At 29.6% G+C, this 20,687-nt stretch overlaps 1 protein-coding gene across 2 annotated transcripts; it reads right to left on the bottom strand.

The window, feature by feature from the left end:
• Nucleotides 1-61: 61 nt before the first annotated feature.
• On the bottom strand, nt 62-17,825 carry mino (glycerol-3-phosphate acyltransferase mino). Of its 2 annotated transcripts, XM_029310791.2 has the most exons (13): nt 17,282-17,825; nt 8,099-8,214; nt 6,574-6,752; nt 4,207-4,368; nt 3,726-4,120; nt 2,887-3,310; nt 2,630-2,795; nt 2,238-2,422; nt 1,975-2,164; nt 1,681-1,904; nt 1,489-1,599; nt 965-1,157; nt 62-748 (listed from the first exon to the last, which is right to left on the bottom strand). In XM_029310791.2, exons 1-13 carry the CDS (start codon nt 17,344-17,346, stop codon nt 555-557), a joined length of 2,604 nt encoding a protein of 867 aa, XP_029166624.2. In that variant the 5' UTR covers nt 17,347-17,825; the 3' UTR covers nt 62-554. The 2 variants fall into 2 exon arrangements, with proteins under 2 accessions (XP_029166624.2, XP_029166626.2); XM_029310793.2 differs by lacking the exons at nt 6,574-6,752; nt 8,099-8,214; nt 17,282-17,825 and adding an exon at nt 4,673-5,672.
• Between the last annotated feature and the right edge of the window lie 2,862 nt (nt 17,826-20,687).

The following is a 20,687-nucleotide window of genomic DNA, read 5'->3' as shown; positions in this document are numbered from 1 at the left end:
GTAAATTATATAATTATTTTTAACTTTATTAAACTAAAAATTATTAACGTCTTAGACGATATATAATATTATCAGTTTATTCATACAAATATATTTTATGATACAACCAATATCTCAGATTTACAGTTTATGATCTTTGTACAGTTTTTCATTATGCAATAGGACTTTTAAGTATTTCATTGTGAATGTGTATTGCACATTGCTTTTAGGAACATCCACAAGTGACATACTATACATAGTTATATCTTTACTTTTTCTACAATAAAAAAAATTATATATTATATATACATATATAAATTATAATTATATATAATATATATAATCTATATGTCTATGAGTTATATATATTTATAAATACATACATATATACATATATAAAATACATATATATATATTATGTGTATCTATAGTTATATATATTTAACACGTGTACAACGTAAAAAAAAAAAAAAAAAAACGAACAAACATGTGTCAATAAGATTCTGTAAAAGATATAAAAAAATAAGATTTGTGGAGAATCATTTTGATTGCGCAGAATAGAAAGTATCACCATTTTAATTCACGTTTTTCATATTAGTCCATTTGAAAGCTGCTACAGTATCATACACGCTTTTCGTTATCATCTCCTTATCGTAATCTTCTTTCAAGTACAAAATTTTAATATTTTCTTGCGTGTGACATTCTAGAACGTTCCATTTTTCGAAAAGCTTGAATGAATTCTTTATCGGATCGACGCATAAACTTTCCCCTATTATAATAATTAAAAAAAAGGAAACAGGATATTATTTTAAAATGTGAAAAAAATTCAATTTTTATATTAACGATCCCAAAAACTAATTATTTCACATCTAATTCGTAAACAAATTTATACAAAATGTAAAATTGCAGTTAATAGAATTTTACAACAACTATATTTGAATTTAATTAAAATCACTAATTACTGAATTAAAACACTATTACTCACCATAATTAACTATGCCTCCATCCAAATTAGTTTTGATTTCATTCAATACTTCTTGGACTAAATCTCGCTCGCAAAGCGAACGGCCGACTAGTTTCATCAAATTGAAAGCGCTACATGTATACGTATCGATTAATGGCCGTAACATCGTGTGCAGGAATTCCATTTGACTGGAGTGCTCTGGACTTAAACTCAACTAAAAATAATGAAAACAAATTACAAATTGTGAAATCATTCATATATAAAAATTAAAAAATTATTTGTAATATTTACAAAATTATATAATTTATATACAATATATATATATATATATATATTATATATATATTTTTTTATAAATAAAAAAATTATTTGTAATAATTTAAAAATTTATACAAGCTAATTAAAATGTACTTTTATAATATAGAGTACAAATATATAGAATATCGAATATTTTAGTCAATGTTATTTTGGTATAAGAGTGTTATATATAGCTATTATTCATATACATAAAAAATTATCATTAATGTTTAAAAAATTTTATTTACTTTATATTTAATTTTGCAGATGTCTTGTTCCCTTTGATATTCTTCATCCGAGCTGTCGTCAAAATTTTTCGCGTATCTTTTACTCCAAAGCTCATCCTCGAGGTAAATTTTCTGTGACAATAATTTTTTATTTAAAGATATTTTATTATTGTTAAAAATATTTGATTTTATCGAAATAAAAATAGAACAAACCTCTTCTTTGGTGATAATGCCTTTATGCATAAATTTATCTATCGTTTCGAGAACTATATCTTCGAGTTCCTGGCAAGGCCTGCAGAAAATAAACTCATACCTCAGAATGTCGCACAATTTGAGTGCTCGATTAACCAAAGTGTTTTGGAGCACTGTAATATTATTCTCGGCAATTGCGACTGGATCGTTAATCTGTGACTGCAATTCAGCATACAAAGCAGTTACTGAAAATATAACAATTAAGTTTCGTTATAGAATTAAAAAGTAACTCTCCGATCACGCTGAATATCTTACCTACTATGCTGTCCATCACATAATATAGCAGCATAGTGTTGCTGTAGTACGATAACTCAATCACATTTGGTAGAATTGACACAGGACGGATTGCGATGACGACATTTGATTTGTAAGACTGATCGCCATCGACAGATTCAGTGATTTCTTGCCGCTGTTGCATCACTAAGCCCGGACCCAGGATATCCAGCTGTATACAATTCAATCATAAATTTCTTCATTTTTTCTCTCTCTCCACAATCACGTTTTTCTCATCTACTAACCGCGTGTTTAATAATATCAATATTCTCTCCACAAAACGCTATATCTATGTTGTTAAATTCCAACTCTAGTCGTATCGTTTCAAATGCTTCGACCAATTTATCTAGTGTACAGCCATCTCTAAATTTATTTAATAGTAAAAATGCAACAACATTGGTCGACATGATCGGTGTGGATTTCGACGAATCTGAAAAGCGATTAAAGTCAATAATTCAGATTAATAAAAATTTACTTTATAAGAAGAACAACAGAGAGTGCATTACATTTTGCCGATTAATCTAATTCTGCGAAAAATCAGTGTTATTTGGATATTTTGTGATTGATAAAAAAATATAATCTAAGTAATATTTAATTCGTAGATCTATAAAATTCTACAACATTCTTTTTCACTCACCATATACAACATGTCGGGCAATGCTGTCCACTAATTGACGATGTTCCTCTACAATGACATCTGTACCATAAATAGACGAGTTCGACATAGTATATGTTAAAGGTTGCTTCGGTGATGATCGAAGAGGGGTTCTATTTTGCTGAGCTTGAAAGGTCTGTACCATTTCCTGTCAATTTTTTTCTATATTAATAATTCTTACGATTATCACCACCGTGATGTGGTAATTTTTAATTGACTAAAGATAAGAATAATCTTACCCTGAGAGAAAACGGTTGACAGAAATCGATCTTGACGATACCGTAGTGCCCCATGAGCGTCGACCACATTGCTTTTATCGCCGAAGTGAAAGTTTCCATTTTTTTCGGCTGTCCCAATTGTTCCCTAACAAAATTTCCATCCACCAGTCGTTCATAATTCATCGCTATCGGTATCAACAGTGCATCCTCGATTGTTCCGTCCATATACGCGTCAACAATGACGCTTAAAATACCGCTCTTTGGCATGCAAGGTTTGCCGGTTCTCGTTCGGCCGCCCTCCACGAAAAATTCCATGTTGTGTCCGGCTCGAAGACTCTCCATGATATACGTTTGAAGAACCGTGCGGTAGAGAAGATCCTTGCGTCCCGCTACCGGATCGATACGACGTTTGATAAAGAAAGCGCCCAGACCTCTCAGCAGCCATCTAATAATATCGATCAATGTACAAATGTGTTTTTGAAGGATTAGATAAGTTATAAATATTTTTTAAAACTAAATTAGACTTATAAATTAATTTAGTTACGTTAAAAGTTGCATAAACAAAAATTAACAGAATGATATTCTTATTAAACTGTAATCGTTATTAAATATTTTGTCTAAGTTTAAAAGAAAATATTAAAAGAAAAAGAAATTGCAACTTAGAAAAATGTTAATTAGTTTAAATCTAAAAATAACTAACTGAAGTTACAAATTAACTCATTTAAAATCAACTAAGCTAAGTTAAAAGTAATTAACTTTTCAACTTTTTAACTTTTAACTATAATTAACTAGTTATTACCCAATCTTGGACTTTTTTTATAAACGTTAACTGCTAGATTGATGTTAGATCCTGAGCTTACCCAAAGAATGGAATCTTCAAATTGTCCCCTGCTGCAATTAACGGATTCCTTATGTTATTCGTGACCATGAGAAAACTGATCATTATATAGTCCAGGTGACTGCGATGTAGCGGTAGCAGCACGAGCGGTAATCCAGTTTCGTTCGCCTTCTTCAACAATTCTATTTGCGAGGGCAACACAACGGCGGATTGTATGAAACAGGGCAACAGTTTATATATCAGCCACGCGACTATCTTGAGTAAGACGTCGCTGCATCTGCTCTCCATTTGCAGCAGTATGTTCTTCGCCCTAGCTTTTGTCTTCGCGAATGCCTCGTCCTTGCTGTAACCCTCATTATTAGCTGTGTCCCAGGCGGTTACTGTGACAACGTCTTTCAGTCGTTCGTCATTCAGGATCTGGATATAGTACAAAACAAGAATATAAATTTTAATAAAAATAAAATATCTTTTTTGAGACAAGAATTCATAAAATCAAAACTTACAGTCTTCGTGATCATCGGATAGTCATATCTCTTGAAGCTCGAGACATGAGATACATAATTGAATATTCTTGAGAAAAGCGACGAACCTGGTTTTACTAATAATATGTTCAAACCGTACGGATGCAGTTGTTGCTTCTCACGCACAATAGTTACTAACGAATCCTGTAAAAAAAAGTAATATATTTTTATCGAGATTATAAGATTGAAAAGAGCATGTGCGTAAAAATTTATATTTACATACACACATATACAAAATATAGAGTAAGAGGAAGCGAGGAACAAGTTAAAATTTATTTTTTAGATAATAATAATAAGGCCGCACTCTCTGTTAAAATGTGATGTTTCGAAACTAACTGTCTGATTTTACAATTATGGTTACTATACTTCTAATTCTCTAATTAGAAATTTGAAAAAATTCTGAATAAAGACATCATAAAATTATGTTAGCTTCTTACTGTCAACTCACATTTTTTGGATATCCACGAACAATTACAATACGCCACCATCGTGATATGAATCTACGTGGTTCCTCGCACATTTCTCTTACATTCAGAAAATCAAATACATGTTTAACATATCAATTATGCCGCCATTACTATTATGTTAACGATTACAGAAGCTCTCATCGTCCGTAAGTTTATAAACACAGCGACACTTTTCCGCTCCGTTAAAGCATGATTTTTTATATTGGTTTTCTGATGAAATCATAAAAAATTTCATCGAATCATTAACGATTAAGTATACCATGAAACGTGTGTGTCACAAAAATAAATCTCCTTTCAATGGATCTCTCCTTCTTTTCAGATTTCACTTCGTAGAGAATTGAAATTTAAGTTTCCACCAGTGCAAAGTTCACATTTGCACGCATCGATACATACAACGTGCGTGATAATTTCTTTTATCCAACGACGACCAAATGATATGAGAGGAGACGGAGGAGAAGTTACATAATTAAACGTGTATCAGAGGACACATCTTATAATTAGTTAATAAAGCTATAATTGTGTGTATCGTGAGAGCACTGCCGATTTTTGAAGTCCAATCGCATGATCCTGATCTATCAGAAAATACAAAACGCCGTTGCGATGATGCAGCAGCTGATGCGTCATACACGAAAATAATGCCACAAAATCGCGCGCCCGCGACTTGAATGACAAGACGCCGTTCGAAGAATTTTGTCTTGGTATCTTCACAGACAGAGGTTGGTCTTTAAACGATTTATTTGCATCGTCATCGTCTTGCCGTGCTCTTCCGCACCTTGTTCTTATACGGTATCTTTAGTCATATATCGAAAATAGATCGTGGGTGTGAAAATGAATAGAACGTCTTACAAAAGTAGCAAGAAGTAACGTGAGTTTAGTTTAGTGTGATTAATTAGTATGAATTATTGTAAAAAAAAATGTGACCGCAAAAAATCACGGAACAGATATTCGCGACTCCGCGTGGTTACGAGACTAAGAAACGTAGCATCTGACTAAACGATCTCGACTAAATGTATTTTTAGTGTCGTTCATGTCGTCCGACGAGAGATATACAGAATATACCTTTCTTGTGATTTTAAATAACGACTAAAACATGCGCATGTGACTACTTCTCTTATGCGGATTTCGGTTGCAATGACATATGACTGTCAACGAATATCGCGAATAAAGATGATAAAATTTGACAAAATCTTCGCTTTAACAAAACAAATTACTGCGCTTTAGATCGTAAATAATTCAATTCTCTAAAAACAATCTTACACGAATAATATTGTAATAAAATAGCCTTTTCCTTCTTAATATTTCAAATAAATGTGGACTAAATTCTGATTAATAAATAATAACATATAAAGAAAATATTTAGCAGATAATTCACAAACGTGTCTATTAATTACTAAAACATTGCACGTTACGAGATGATTGAATTATATGTATAATTAAATCTATATTAATGATTTCATTCTATCTTTACATTATAACATAACGTGAAAACCTCTCATAATAAATTATATGTATAATTCTTGATGATCTTTTAGCGACTTTATTAGAAATCGCAATCGATTTAACTCAAGGTAGGTCTTTATTCACCTCGTTGCACCGTATCCCCTCAACTAAATTCATCGACGAACAATGGATCAACGGCAATCAAACTCGGAGCAACGAGGTCATCGGTATTTAACAATAAATTCGGTAAGTTAACGCAACTACGCCACTATACTTTAATTCAACGTAGACCTCGTGCACGCCTACGCCTACGTGAAATCGCACGACAGGCTAGATTGGCAATAAACACGCGAGAAGATGTCGATGATTGATAAATCGGTCGGGTTTGCGTGGTCGAGATGATAAGAGGCGGCGATAGGTCGCCTCGCACAAAAAAACTTACTCTGGATGCGGGCGTGCAGGTATTGCAGCAGTATTGCAGAAACGATAATTTTGGTCTGATCCTTGGCGGCAGTGGCTCGCTCTCCTTAATCTTGTACAACGAAAACTCGCGTACCTTACGCCAATCTTCCCTTTCTTGGATCTTGCTTCGCCGCAAGTTCTTCGCGGCCTGTCGAAGACCTGTAATCGTGCGCACATCGCATTTAGTTCGACTGTATCTCATTAAAAGAAAAATGTTTATCTATGTAAAAAATGATGACAAGGAACTTTAGGCACAGTCCAATGAGTTTTCTACTTTTAGAATATATATATATATATATATATATATATATATATATATATATATATATATGTAAGAGAAGAAAAATAATAAATTAATTTTTCAGGGTGTTTACTCAAATTTTATAAAAAAAATTTCCCTGAGAAATTTTCCCTGATTTTTAAAATTCCAAATAAATTAAGATTTGTAAATGTAAATTTTCAATATAAATTTATTGTATTGTTTCTTTCTAATATTTTCTATATACATACGATTGCAAAGTTATCAAAAGTGCAGCTTTCATAGCATTAATTTAATATTGATTTATTATATAACTAATTAATTATATAATTATATAAATTTAATCTAAATAAAATTAATTTGAGTAATAAAGTACGATATATCATCATGTATAAACGCAAAAAATATGTGCAAAAATATAAAGTAAAAATATAAAACAAAAATAATTTATTATAAACTTCTTAAAAAGTATTAAGTTATTTAAATTAATTATTTATTAAATAAGGAGTACTAATTTATTTAAATATTATCTATTAAAAAATTGAACAATTTTCTATAAAACTTATATAAGATCTTTGATACTAAAAATAAATTGTTAATAAATACAATCACATAAAATTTTAATAAAATATTGCAAAAATATGTTAGACATATGTTTCTTAAACTATATGCTAAATAAGAATAAGATTATTAAAGAGGCAATTTTTTACAAATGCTCTGAGTACCAATTAAAAATTTCATAAGAACTCCTCAATTTTTCAGATAGAACATTTCCTTAGAATACCAAGTTTTCAAGGTTTTTCCTGGGAGTATACACTCTGTTTTTCAAAATAAGAACAAGAAAGTTTGAAAAACAAAAGGCTCATTTAGTTTGTTAAATTAAATTAAAAATATAAAAATGAGATCACACAAGAACAAACTATAATGGATGTTTGTTGTTATTAATATAAAAAATTAATAAATAAATTACAGTTGTATTAAATGATTCGAGGAAAAGACAAAGTGAAAAATAATCTTTCCTCTTAGAAAGTCGTTAACGAGTATGGCACATAATATTTATTTCGCAAGATAAGAGTATATCTGTTCGCAGTATGCATTTTGTATTTAAAGGAATTTCGCTGCACAAGAGGGTAATTATAGACTTGAGCGAGACGATACTTGTCGACCCTAATAACTACAATCCTTTGATGTCCTAACTTACACAAGAATAGCTTCAAAATGAAACAAAAAAGAAAATTGCCATTACCATCGAATGTATATCGACTATTTGTCGATTCTGCATTCCGCACTTCTGTCCTGGCCTCCCAATTGGCATATACTTCCTGTAAACGCGTAGATAGCACGCCCACCATATTATTGGGTCTGTAAATTCATATAAAAACACAAAAATTAAATAAAGAACAAATTAAAAAATGAAATAAAAAATAATACAATTAAAATGATACAGAAAGAAAAATAAATCTTTAATAAAGTTTCGTCGAGAATAAAAATTGAGATATAATATAAAATAATATAAATACGATTATTTTCATTTTATAATGCAATTATACATATTGCACTACACATTAATTTAATACTTAAATAATACCTATTTCACAATAATTTAATATTTAAGTATAGCAGTAATACTCACATATACAAGTCAAGTTTAAGGAAACAAATGTTTCTATCGCAAAGTTTATTGCGATTAATTTTATGCGAGCAATTTGTCAAAATTACGAATCTTACTATGTCTACTGAAAAATAAATCTGTGATAATTAATTTGCTATCGATCAAATAATGACGTGAACCGTATGATACGCTCGTTGCTAACAATCCAATAAAGCCTGGAAAATCGAGAAAGCGGAAAAACTGTTGCGGAACAAGAGAGCACAATTACTAAAGCAAATTGCTAAAACAAACTTAATAGCTTCTAAAGACGGAATGAATGTATCGCAACAATACGTAATGTGTATAACGTCCCATCGTGGGACGCACTTTCTCTCTTGTTAGATACCTCGAGGCTGAATAAAAAAAATGCATATTTGTTTCTCAATTCATCGATAGTCTTTCTTCTTAGTTCTAAGCAATCAAATGATGTAAACAATATGAAAGGAGCAAACGAGTGACAAACCCTTTCGCATCTTTCAAAACTTGATAATATTGTGTTGTAAAATTAACATCATCATATAGAAAAAGCTAATAATTGGAAGAGTATTTGAAACTTTAAAACTGCATGGCACACTTTAAAATTTTTTGATTATTAAATTTAATTTGGTTTTAAATAAAAATTATTCATATGTGTGTGTGATATTTGTTTAATAACTAATTAAACACAATTAATTAAGAATCATATTATATATTTTTATTATAATTGATAATTTTAATTAGGAGTAAAGTAATAAAGCTAACATAATAAATTTCTACTTTTTTAAGGTCATAGTTTGAACGCAACAGTGCAGTTTAACATGTTTTCTCAAATACAAAGTTGCATATTAAATGTTTATATAATATATAAAATATACATATAAACATTATCTTTGATTTATCGCATTTTTATCGCTCTATAGTGCTGCGCACAGCATAATTAAACTTGAAAAATTTTTTTCTGCCGCACAAATATCGGCTCTTATAGTCCATTTATTTCAAATTATATTTAAAAAATTCTAATCAACAGGCTTTTTTTACATATAATGTATCACGTGATTTTCAATTTATACATCGTGTGCAGCCTGCAAGCACAATCGTCACAAAGACTCGGCTTCATGGTGATGGTCCAGAAGCGAGAGATTGTCAAGAGTTACCGTCTATTAGGCTCATATACGATCCCGACAATGACGTAGTACGTACAGAATCACGCGATAAATATTCAAGAGAAAAAAACCTAGTGCGTCGAATAATCTGAGATTAATAACGCTAAAAATAGAACAGCAAAAACAACAAAAAATATATATTTTTATCATCTGTCTTTTTCGTAGATATCTACTCATTTGCTGCACGTATTTGTAACATTGTGCGCACATTTTCCTGTAATTAATTATTTAAATAAATTTATTCCTGTATAAAATAAAAAAATCATAAATTTACATTTCACCTGATTCACTCATGAATATCAAGTTGATAGTATTTAAATGTCTAGTTCAAATGTCAAGCATTTAATTTCTCCTTTCTCGAAGATTATAAGTGGTAAATGTTCGGTAATTTTATTTTTATAAATTATGTGAAACAAATCACTTTTTAAATGTAACAACTAAATTTTTTGTATTTATAGAAATTTTAACTCTATAGCAAAATTATGTAGTACTTTCAATATAAATTTAAAAAACTACGTAATTTTGATTAACATTCTACTTAAATAAAAACGATTCGAAATATTCCCCCCGAAAAAAAGAGAATCCAATATAATGTTTATGTTTATTTCTCTCGCAAGATTAAGTTGAAGAAAATACGCTAAAATAGGATTGATTTTTTGCTTAATACGTCGGAATACTCCATGACGGAAGCATGATAACGCCGACATAAAAATGTAATATATGCATTTAATTGACTCAGCGAATGATTTCGAATTAATCATATACTGTTATTTATGGTTATATTAACGTGACTTCGCGACATTAGATTAGAAATGCAAAAAAACGGTTCTGTGCAAAATACTATAAGCGGAACACTTGATAATTATTGTTTTACTGACATTGTAGAAGATAAAGAGAAGTTGCAAAGAATGTGAATGAGAAAAATTTCGACGCAATGTATGATGAAATATTTCGACATTTTCGTGTTGTATGTCATTTAGAAGTAAATGATTGCACAATAACATGTCAATATACAACAATACACGACGATTTAATTTTTGCATTTAATAGAAAATAAGCTTTTAATTGATCTCAAAACAGAAAATTCAAAACGAGATCAAATTATGATTATTTATTTCTATATAGTTAATATAAAGCACAACATAATAATCCGATTAATTTGTCAATAATATTAAAGCTCACTAGTTATGTTAAAATATTTCTTGTGGACAGTATGTCAACATAAATCAATTTTTTCGTATATTATTTTTTTCTTGTGTTGTTAGTCACGTCCGATAAATATGGATGAGTAAATTATGCCAAAGATTCTCGCATCAATTTCATAAATAAATAGCTATAATAAATAGCTGACTTCAGAAACTTTAAGAATAATATAACAAAGAGAAATAATTCTTTAGATTTTTAATTTAAAAACCAATATGTTTTTCACAACAAAAGAAATCATGTGTTTTTTATATAATCAAATTTTTTCACGCACGTAAAAAATATCAAGATTAATATAGAATAATATAAAAGTTGTGTGGCACAAAGTATATAAAAAATATATTTTATAAATGAATACACGCAACTTCAAAATATGTCCAAGTCGACATTTAATATATTATATTTTTCTTCTATCTTTTCCCTTTTATTGTATTTCTTAACGAGCTTTTTTCGAAAATTTTTAAACAAAATTATATACAATTGCATTTGCAAAAAAAATAATAATCATAAATGTAATTTTTTACGTCAGCTATTTTGCATGTTGTTTAAAATAAGAATCGTTTGCAGAAATATCAGCTGATCTAGTATTTAACGAAAGAAAAACATCATTATTAAAATTACAAAAGCAAATTAATTGAATATGAAATCTCTGGTCATACGATCTTTGCGTATCGCGGTTACATAAATGTGGGGATTAAGTGTTGCTCTATGTGGGAAACGGGTGCATCTATTATCTTGCATTCTAGCGAACGCCATTACACGTGGTCTCAGCTGATTTATGCGTGTCACTTGCATACGTATATGTGCGGTACACATTAAACATAAGAAATCGCCTCTGTAAAAACTATCCAATTACGCGCCTGCGACTTTCTTTTGCACCACAAACTAGGAATGGTCATTTTATAAAAAAAATAGCAATACTTGATATACAGTAAAAAATATATAAAAAATGTAAGTGCATGAGTTAAATCAAACTAATATTCCTAATCGAAAATTGAAAAGTCCAATTTGAAAAAATTAAAAACTTGATTAATTTAGAAATCCTTCCTTTTTCGCTTCCGGGGAAGAACGATTTAATAAGTATAAATCAAAAATAAATACAGATATAATGATTCAATTAGTTAAAAAAAATGATTTAATTAGTTAAAAGCTTAGTTAAAAAATTAAATAAAGCATTTCTGTATTAATTTCCAAAAGATTAGAAAAAAGAAATACAAAAAAAAATCTGCATAAAATGTCGAATTTTTCGCTTCCGGGGAAGAACGATTTAATAAGTATAAATCAAAGAAAAATGCATATTATATGATAATTCAATTGTTCAGTTAAAAAGTTAAATATATCATTTCGAGTGATGTTCAAAACATTAGAAAAAAGAATTACAAAACAGAAAAATCTACATAAAATATCGATAAGGCAAAGGTTTATCAATGCAGTATCGAAACATCATAACAAAGATGAACGTTGTACAGTGGTAACAATGTTGAAGATCATCCAGATGACCGATAACAAACGTCAATCATGCATACTTTGCATTTACAGTTGTTAGGAACAAGAGAAGCAAGTGCTTGAACTCAGTTAATAATTATTGTCAAAGTCCACGTTGATAAGTCTCTATCGCGTGAATAACGCGTGCAATTTGATAGCAGAAAGAGAGCCGGGAAAACTGAAGAGTGGAAGAAAATGACTCTGCGACTCAAAACATAATCCAAGAAAGACGGAAATTACCATCGGACTCTGAAATGAAACAATAAAATGACTTTTGAACGGCGAAATGAAATCGATAAAAACGAAAAAGTGCGATCGTGAAAACAATAAAAGATTCTTTCGCGCTGAATTTTTCTGAAATCCTGTCAAATCATTTCGGAGAACTGTGATATATATAATTTATACATTTTTTAAATATTTATATACCATTAAAAAATTTATTCCGCAAAAATAAATATAATTGATTTATACTGCTGTACTAATAGAGAATTTTCTCTTAGATTTTATCCTGAAAATCATGGTATTAGAAGAATTTTATGAGTTTCTCTGATTAATATTTACTACAATAAAAAATATTAATATCTATCACAATAATATGTTCGATTAATTTTACTATATGTACATAGGAAAATTTACTATATACATATTAATAGTTTTCATTATGGTAAATATTTAATCAGAGAAACTCTTATAAAATTCTTTCAATACCATATTGTCCCATGACTTTCAGGGTAAATTCTAAGAGAAAATTCTCTGTGTAGTAGCAATATAAATCAATTATATTTATTTTCGCGGAATAACATTTTTAATGGCACATAAATATAAAAAAAGTATAAACTATATATCATAGTTCTCCAAAGTGAACTGACAGAATTTCACGAAAATTCTAAGAGAAAATTCTTTCCGTGTATAATTATCAAACTTATTATAACAATTGTTTGAAAGTTAGCAACAATAATATAACGCGATGGAAATAGTATTTAAATTAGTATAAAATTGTTATTTAAATTTCATAAGATATATTTCGCAATGATTTCGCAATGCATCGTAATGAATGCCATTAGTGAGTATAATATTACGCTCACATTGTGCTCCCTCCCCAACGAGGCAAAATTTATTTAAATTGCTCGTCCGGTGTACTTCAAAAAGCGTTGGAAATGTGATCGAGATTCGATGAACACATAATCTAACAGATTTTAATTTAGCATAATTTACACATTTGTGTACTAACACGCTAACGCACAATACTGTTTTGCACAAGATTGTTGTTCTGTTCGTCCGTCGTCAGCCTAGATCTATGAACTTATATCCGTGGCAGGTCGGGTTATCGACATCAAAACTTGTGCACATTGTTGGAACTAAAATATACGCATTATTTTACTGGCTTATCAAACTTAATGGTCAATCGTGCAGTAATAATCACAATGGAAACTCGTAATAAACAGCGAGTCCTTGGTACAATGTGTATTAATAGATAAAATTTAGAATAATGCTATTAAAACTGAACAAATATGGGAAGAATATAGCTTGAATTTTCGCAACATTTTAAAATGTACATGTAATTGCAGTTTATTTTTTATTAAAAATTTGCAGAAAACCAAAGTTACACCATTTGTTAATTCTAAATTTGTTGCTGCATTTTTTCTCTAAAAATTTAAAGGAAAAACACATGCATCTATGTTAAAAATTAAAATTAAGAATATATCTGTAAAATAAGAAAAGTATATTTAACTTAAATAAGAAAAGTATATTTTTCAAAGACATGCTTTAATTCACGTAAAGCACCAATATTTAAGAAAAATTAATAATTATTTTCTTAATAAAATATTACTTATTTAAGATTATTGACTGGATTAATTAAACATCTAGAATGCAGATAATAAAAAATTTTATAATTAAGGATTTTTGAGCACAAAGAATTTTCTCTTAGAATTTATCCTGAAAATTATAGTAATCGTAGGACAATATGATACTGGAAGAATTTTATAAGAGTTTCTCTGATTAATATTTACCATAAATGAAAAATATTATTAAGAATTTAGAAATTAAGAAAAAAAATTAATATCTATACAATAAGATATAAAAATTAGAATGATCGACTCTGTATATATCAATAAATAAATATATATATATATATATATATATATATATATATATATATAATATATATAAAAAATAAGATATAAAATGTCCGATTAATTTTACCATGTATATAGTAAAATATGCTACGTTCATATTAATATTTTTTATTGTGGTAAATATTAATGAGAGAAACTTTTATAAAATTCTTCCAGTACCATATTGTCCCAAATTCTGAGAAAAAATTCCCTCTGTGAGTAATCACGCGAATTAAGATTATAATTAATTATTATATAGACTATTTGTAGCCTTATTTTAGTCTGACTATCCGACGTAGCAATTATTCGCACGCGTCGCTATGGGAAACGAAAATTACCATCGCCCTTGCATGCATCAGCATGCAGGAATCACAGTCGACAAGATGCGGCTGGCGAATAACGAGGAGCAAGGTCGTGGTGAAATCGCGCACAATGCACTTTTGATAGTAAGCGCGTATTTCGATGCAACATAAATGGGGATTCGACGACCAACTTGAACGTTTATTTTTCGCGGTCGGATCTCATATTCTGCAAACGACAAACAATAATATGTCGACACATAGCAAGGTTTCCGGAATACCTTTCGACGCCCGGTATATTGCGCTCGTGAGAATTTAAATTGAGAATCGAGCTCCCCCATCGGACTTTATCTCCCATACAGCACAGATTATTGCAATTATATTGCAGCAACGTTGCAATGTTGCAAGTTGCAATGCAACATTATAAAGACATTGCAGAGATATAGGTGCACAAAATTCCAGCACACTTGTAGCAACATGACATTAATATTTCGGAAATATTGCATGTAATCCAAATTCTATAATTTATATATTGTAATATATATAAATTAATTACAACGTATTTTCATTAATGATTTATTTACATTTATATACCTGTATATGCAACATTAGTTTATGGTTGCAATAACAATGCATTATTGCAAATTCATAACATTGCAATGTTGTTGTAATATTTTGTTGCAATCTTCCAAAAAGCGGACATTTTAACATTGCTGCAATTCAACAGCAATGATGTAGCAACATTTTGCAGTGAATTTGCAATATTGCAATATTGCGGTGAAAGATTGTTGTAATGTTTTTGCAATCTATCGGTGCTGTATGGGCTCATTCAAGAGCGATTAGAACGATTCTATACTATGAACGATTATCCCAAAAGATCAGTTTTAAGCGGCTCATCAACGGGACCCAAAATTTTAAACGATCTAAATAATAGTACAAAATAAACTTTATTATTCGCAGATCTAATATAAATGCTGAGCACGACCAGAAATAACAATAAAAATAGAAAGTAAAGAAATAAAGATAAAAATGATAAAGAGAGATGATAGAGAAAGTGATATACCCATTTCTTTAATTTGATAATCTTATGAATATAAATATTATATATTATGATAAAAAATTAAACATATATATGTATATATAAAACGACATATTAACATATCTCGGTCAGTAAAAATGTTTCAAGTCAGAATAACATCAATGTACGATGAACTCAAGAATCGCGAGATATTTCTACATCATTCCTGATAAATCAATCTCCTGTATAAACAGGAAGTAAAAGATCAGCTGATGAGAAGGACAATTAATTAGATCAAAGATATTTAAAATAGCTACGTAATTTATATTGTATGACATTTTTTTATTAATATCAAACAAGAAATTGATCGAAATTATCTTATTGTACATAAAAATTTAGCTCGCATAATTTAGAAAATAAAAAACACACCAGAATTGCGCAATATTTTCTCTGCTAGATAATAAAATTTTAATTGAAAAAATCAATGATTATTCTAATGTTGAAACATTTCTTCTAATTATTAATAATTATCAGTCATTCAATTATCAATTTAAGAGAAAAAAACTTTTGGCAAATTAAATCATAAATAGAAAAGAAAAAGTTGATGCTGCAAATAGGGCTCTATTTCTTTATTTTCGTTCAAGAATAAAAGATATTTGTGAAGCGTGAAGAAGTGAAGTTTTCTATTGTACTTGAAAATTCTTTTGTAAACTCTAACAATAAGACTAGCCTAAAAATTTCATTTTAGAACACTATCTTAAAGACGACCACATTGAAATATCGAATACAAATACAATTCACGAATAAATAACAATCGAAATAATTTTTTGTATTGTAATAAAAATAATTCTGTTGTTTTTTGTAAAATCGCCAAAGTCTATCAGCGTGTCTACTCAAATTTTGTAAAAAAAGATTCCCTGATAAAAATAAAAATATAAAACAAAAAATAATTTAATTCTAAACGTCTCAGGGAATACTAATTTATAAAAATTATTTGTCTAATTTATATATTACTTGTTTAATATTATTTATTAAATAAATAAGAAGTACTAATTTATTTAAATATTATTTGTTAAAAATTTTAACAATTTTCTATAAAATTTATATTAGATTTTGATACTAAAAATAAACGGTCAAAAAAAATCACAAAATTTTAATAAAAACTTTAATATCACCAAAATATGTTAGACATACGTGTCTTAGGTGTTAAATAAAAAAATAAAATTAACAAGAGGATAATTTTTTTTAATTTCCTCAATCCAAATCAAATTTTGATGAAAATTCCTTAATTTTTCAAAGTTGAACGAAGTTTCCTGAGAATATTAAATCTTCAAGGTCTTTTCCGGAAATATACACCCTGTCTATAGCTGAATCGATGATTCTGTAGGAACACAGCTATAATAATGATTCTACAAAAGTGTTACAAATTTTCTAAAAGTATCGAGAGTTCAATGTATAACATTCGACTGATCGTAACACACAAACACACATTCTCCTCTTCGCGACTGAATTACCTGAGATTAAAAAAGTAGCAGAGCACTCCGCAGAAGAGGAAGATTTCGATGAGGAATCCGTCCATCCTCGACACTCGTTTTCAATGTACTTCAACACGAAAAACTAAATTCGAAGAAAACAAAACCGTCTTATATATACGCACTATATATACAATCCACACTCTAGATCAATCAATCAATCGCGAATCGATTGTTGACCATGACGATCCCCGATCGATCAGTGTATAGTAACGTGTCAGTCGCGGAATTATCTTCGCAGATGAGGGAACAACGCGCGCGGACGCAGCAGATGTTCTCGCGGACAGAGGCCGTCGATCGCGAGTCTCGTGGGATCCATCCGATCCAGATTGGCGAGGCGACTCGATGAAAGAGTCCGACCGAAATCCGAATTCCTGATACGACGATCGGCACCAGCCCGCCCGGTCGATCCAACGTCGTCGACTATCGTCGACTTTCTACCGCAACACATTAAGTAACCATCGGGCGAACCGCTCTGCCGCCGCCACCGTGGACGGTTCACTGACTCACTGATTCCGCTCTGCGATGATGGTGCGGTGCGATGCATGCGTGCGTGCGTGAACTCGAAACTGCGTTTTCAAGATACGTCGAAAGGGGAGCGGAGGGTGGCTGCGCCTGACCTTCTGGATCACGCAAATCGCAGGGAAGAGAGAGAGGGAGGTGAGAAGGCTATATGTGTATATATATGAACGATTGTTTATCAGTCATGTTTTATCAGTCACTGTGAACAATTTTTCGACAATTACGCATTTCGAAATTCCTAATATTTCCAAGGGACACGAGAAGCGCTAATTGCGCCCTGTTTCAAAAAGCGAGATAAGAGATACGCGGACTCATTACAGGTGTACCGCACGTAAATTACATAATCAGCGAGAAAATATTGAAACAAAGTATAGGTATATATTAAAAGATATAAAGTATATTTGTTTATAAATGTTTGCATAATTTTCAATAAAAATAATTTTAAATGTAAACGTAACAAATGCATGACAATGTGTTTCTTTATCGCCGCAAGTTTCTAATGACAAAAGCGTAACTAGCATATTCACAATTTGCTGCAGTACTTTAAGAGATCATTAAAATTAACGATTATATTAGTTGCGCGGACAATGAATAACGCGATAATGAATAACATTTTGTTACGCAAGTACACTCGTATCAAGCAATATCACTATAATAATTTTACTAATTTAGACAGAAATAAATTACTTTGATAAAGTATCTTTTTCTTGTGCAGCCAATCGCTAAATTTATTTATAAAATAAAATAGTAACATTTATTTATTTCTTTTTTTTTTAAAAAAAAAGAATATTTTAATTAATCTTTAACTATGACCTTACTGAATGTTCATTGCCAATATATTACATTAACTAATTTCAACAGATAAACACGTAATATAAAAAAATTCGATTATATTATTTTCTATTGCTTTCTGCTCTATCATTTTTATTGAAAATCGTGCAAGCATCAAATAAACAAAATGCGCTCTATATCTGTTACTTGTTTTTCTTACGAAGAAATAGTTCAGAATTGCTTACTGTCGCCGAGCAATAAGAACTGTCATCGTGTGGTCAAAGAAAAATGAAGAGTCACTTCTTAGCACTTTGCTGATGTGGTCTCATAATCAGTACACAGACGCCCTTGAAAGTTGCGAAATAGGAATGTATTGCGCATATAAATTCGAATGAAGTTATGTTTAAATAAGTCTATAATAAATACATAAATAAATAAATAATTTTGACTAGCAAGCAAGTTATATACATTCTATGAAGACAACATATGCATAAGAGTTTGCATACCCTACGAAAACGGATACAAGTATCTAAGATAATTATTCTTTATAATTATGATACTTAAATAGCTGCAAAAGTCTTTTTTGAGGCTTCTTAATCAACATGGACATTTTATTTTTATTACAGAAATTTAACTTTGCGAACAAGCGATTGTATAACAATACTTTTGGCACAGTGTTTCATTGAAAAGCTCGATTAAATAAGACTTCTGTTTTTACTCACTGCAATTATGTTATAACGTCGGAAACAAGAAATCGCAATTTTTTTTTTACAAAATACAAGAGAAAATTATTTAAAAATTATACAAGAGAAAAATATTAATATCTATCACAATAAGATATAAAATATGTCCGATTAATTTTACTATATACATAATAATATTTTTTATTGTGGTAAATATTTAATCAGAGAATCTCATAAAATTCTTCCAATACCATACTAAAACAAAAAATTATTAAATTAATAAATATTTATTTCAATGCTACCAAATTATTTGAAACAAATTAATATTTATCTGAAAATGATTTTCTTATATCAAGTAAGTATTTTTTCGCATCAAATCAATATTATTAGTTTCAAATAAATGATTTATAAAGCAGTAAGTATTGAAATAAATATTTATTCAAATTCAATGAGAATTCTTTTTCAGTGCATAATGTCCCACAATTACTATGATTTTCAGGGTAAATTCTAAGACAAAAATTCTCTCTGAGTATAGATTATTCTATAGTTTGATTCATATCAAATTATATAAATTGAATTGGCCTTCCTTTTTACATTTGTCATTTCTGCATTTGCGTTTATTATCTATGTGCGTATTTGTCGTAAATTGCATTTTAATATATGTATATACAGTTAGCAATTGATTTTCTCATTTGCTAAATAATTGCGGAAAAAAATGTGCTTTGACCGGTAAGACTTTCTCTGTTCGTTAATTCCGTCAATTCCAAAGACGAAAGGCCCTTTGAAAGAAAACCCACGACTTTCACTTATGTATGCGATTCAGTTTCAAACATTTGAATAAAAATTAAAATCAAATTAACGTCACGCACTCGCGCGATGCAATCATGCGAAAACCATCACAAGATAGCAATCATTAAAGCCGCATTTAAAAACGAAAAAAATCTTCACTAAGAAAATTTAACAATATAATCATTAAAATCAATAAAATCGATGAAATTTATTATATACTCAAGTTTCAATGAAAATATCCAAATTACGAAGAATAATAGCGTAATTTCTTCTTTGTAAAAATGAAATAAACAAGAAGTGAAAGATTTCTACGCAAAAAATTTCTATGCAAAATCTTGATGATCGCATAAGATGAGCTTGATTAAACGATCAAATTATATAAGATCAGTAATATTGGACAAAATCTTTGAATCATCCGAATTCAAACATTCAAGTGGCTAATTAACCGGATCGTCACTTACCCAATTAATTTTTAACGCAAACGGTGATGATGATGCGGATCGACTGCATTCAGCTGCATTCGCAACTTAAAATGCAATACGACCGACGAAAATAAGTCCTTATGCGCTTGCATTAAAAAATTCAACCAATCAATTTTTATTATAGGTATATTAAAAATCAAA

Source organism: Nylanderia fulva, unplaced genomic scaffold (assembly GCF_048542155.1).
Source record: "Nylanderia fulva isolate GAGA-0341 unplaced genomic scaffold, ASM4854215v1 Scaffold33, whole genome shotgun sequence".
Lineage (NCBI taxonomy): Eukaryota > Metazoa > Arthropoda > Insecta > Hymenoptera > Formicidae > Nylanderia > Nylanderia fulva.
This window is presented reverse-complemented; position numbering and strand designations above follow the sequence as displayed.

Excerpts from the sequence above, each read along its gene's own strand:
- mino (XM_029310791.2), bottom strand. The coding sequence starts at position 17,346 with ATGGACGGATTCCTCATCGAAATCTTCCTCTTCTGCGGAGTGCTCTGC. Across the intron at positions 1,600-1,680 it reads GCATTATCACCAAAGAAGAG|AAAATTTACCTCGAGGATGA; the intron begins GTTTGTTCTATT and ends TTATTGTCACAG. Across the intron at positions 1,158-1,488 it reads TCTGCAAAATTAAATATAAA|TTGAGTTTAAGTCCAGAGCA; the intron begins GTAAATAAAATT and ends CATTATTTTTAG.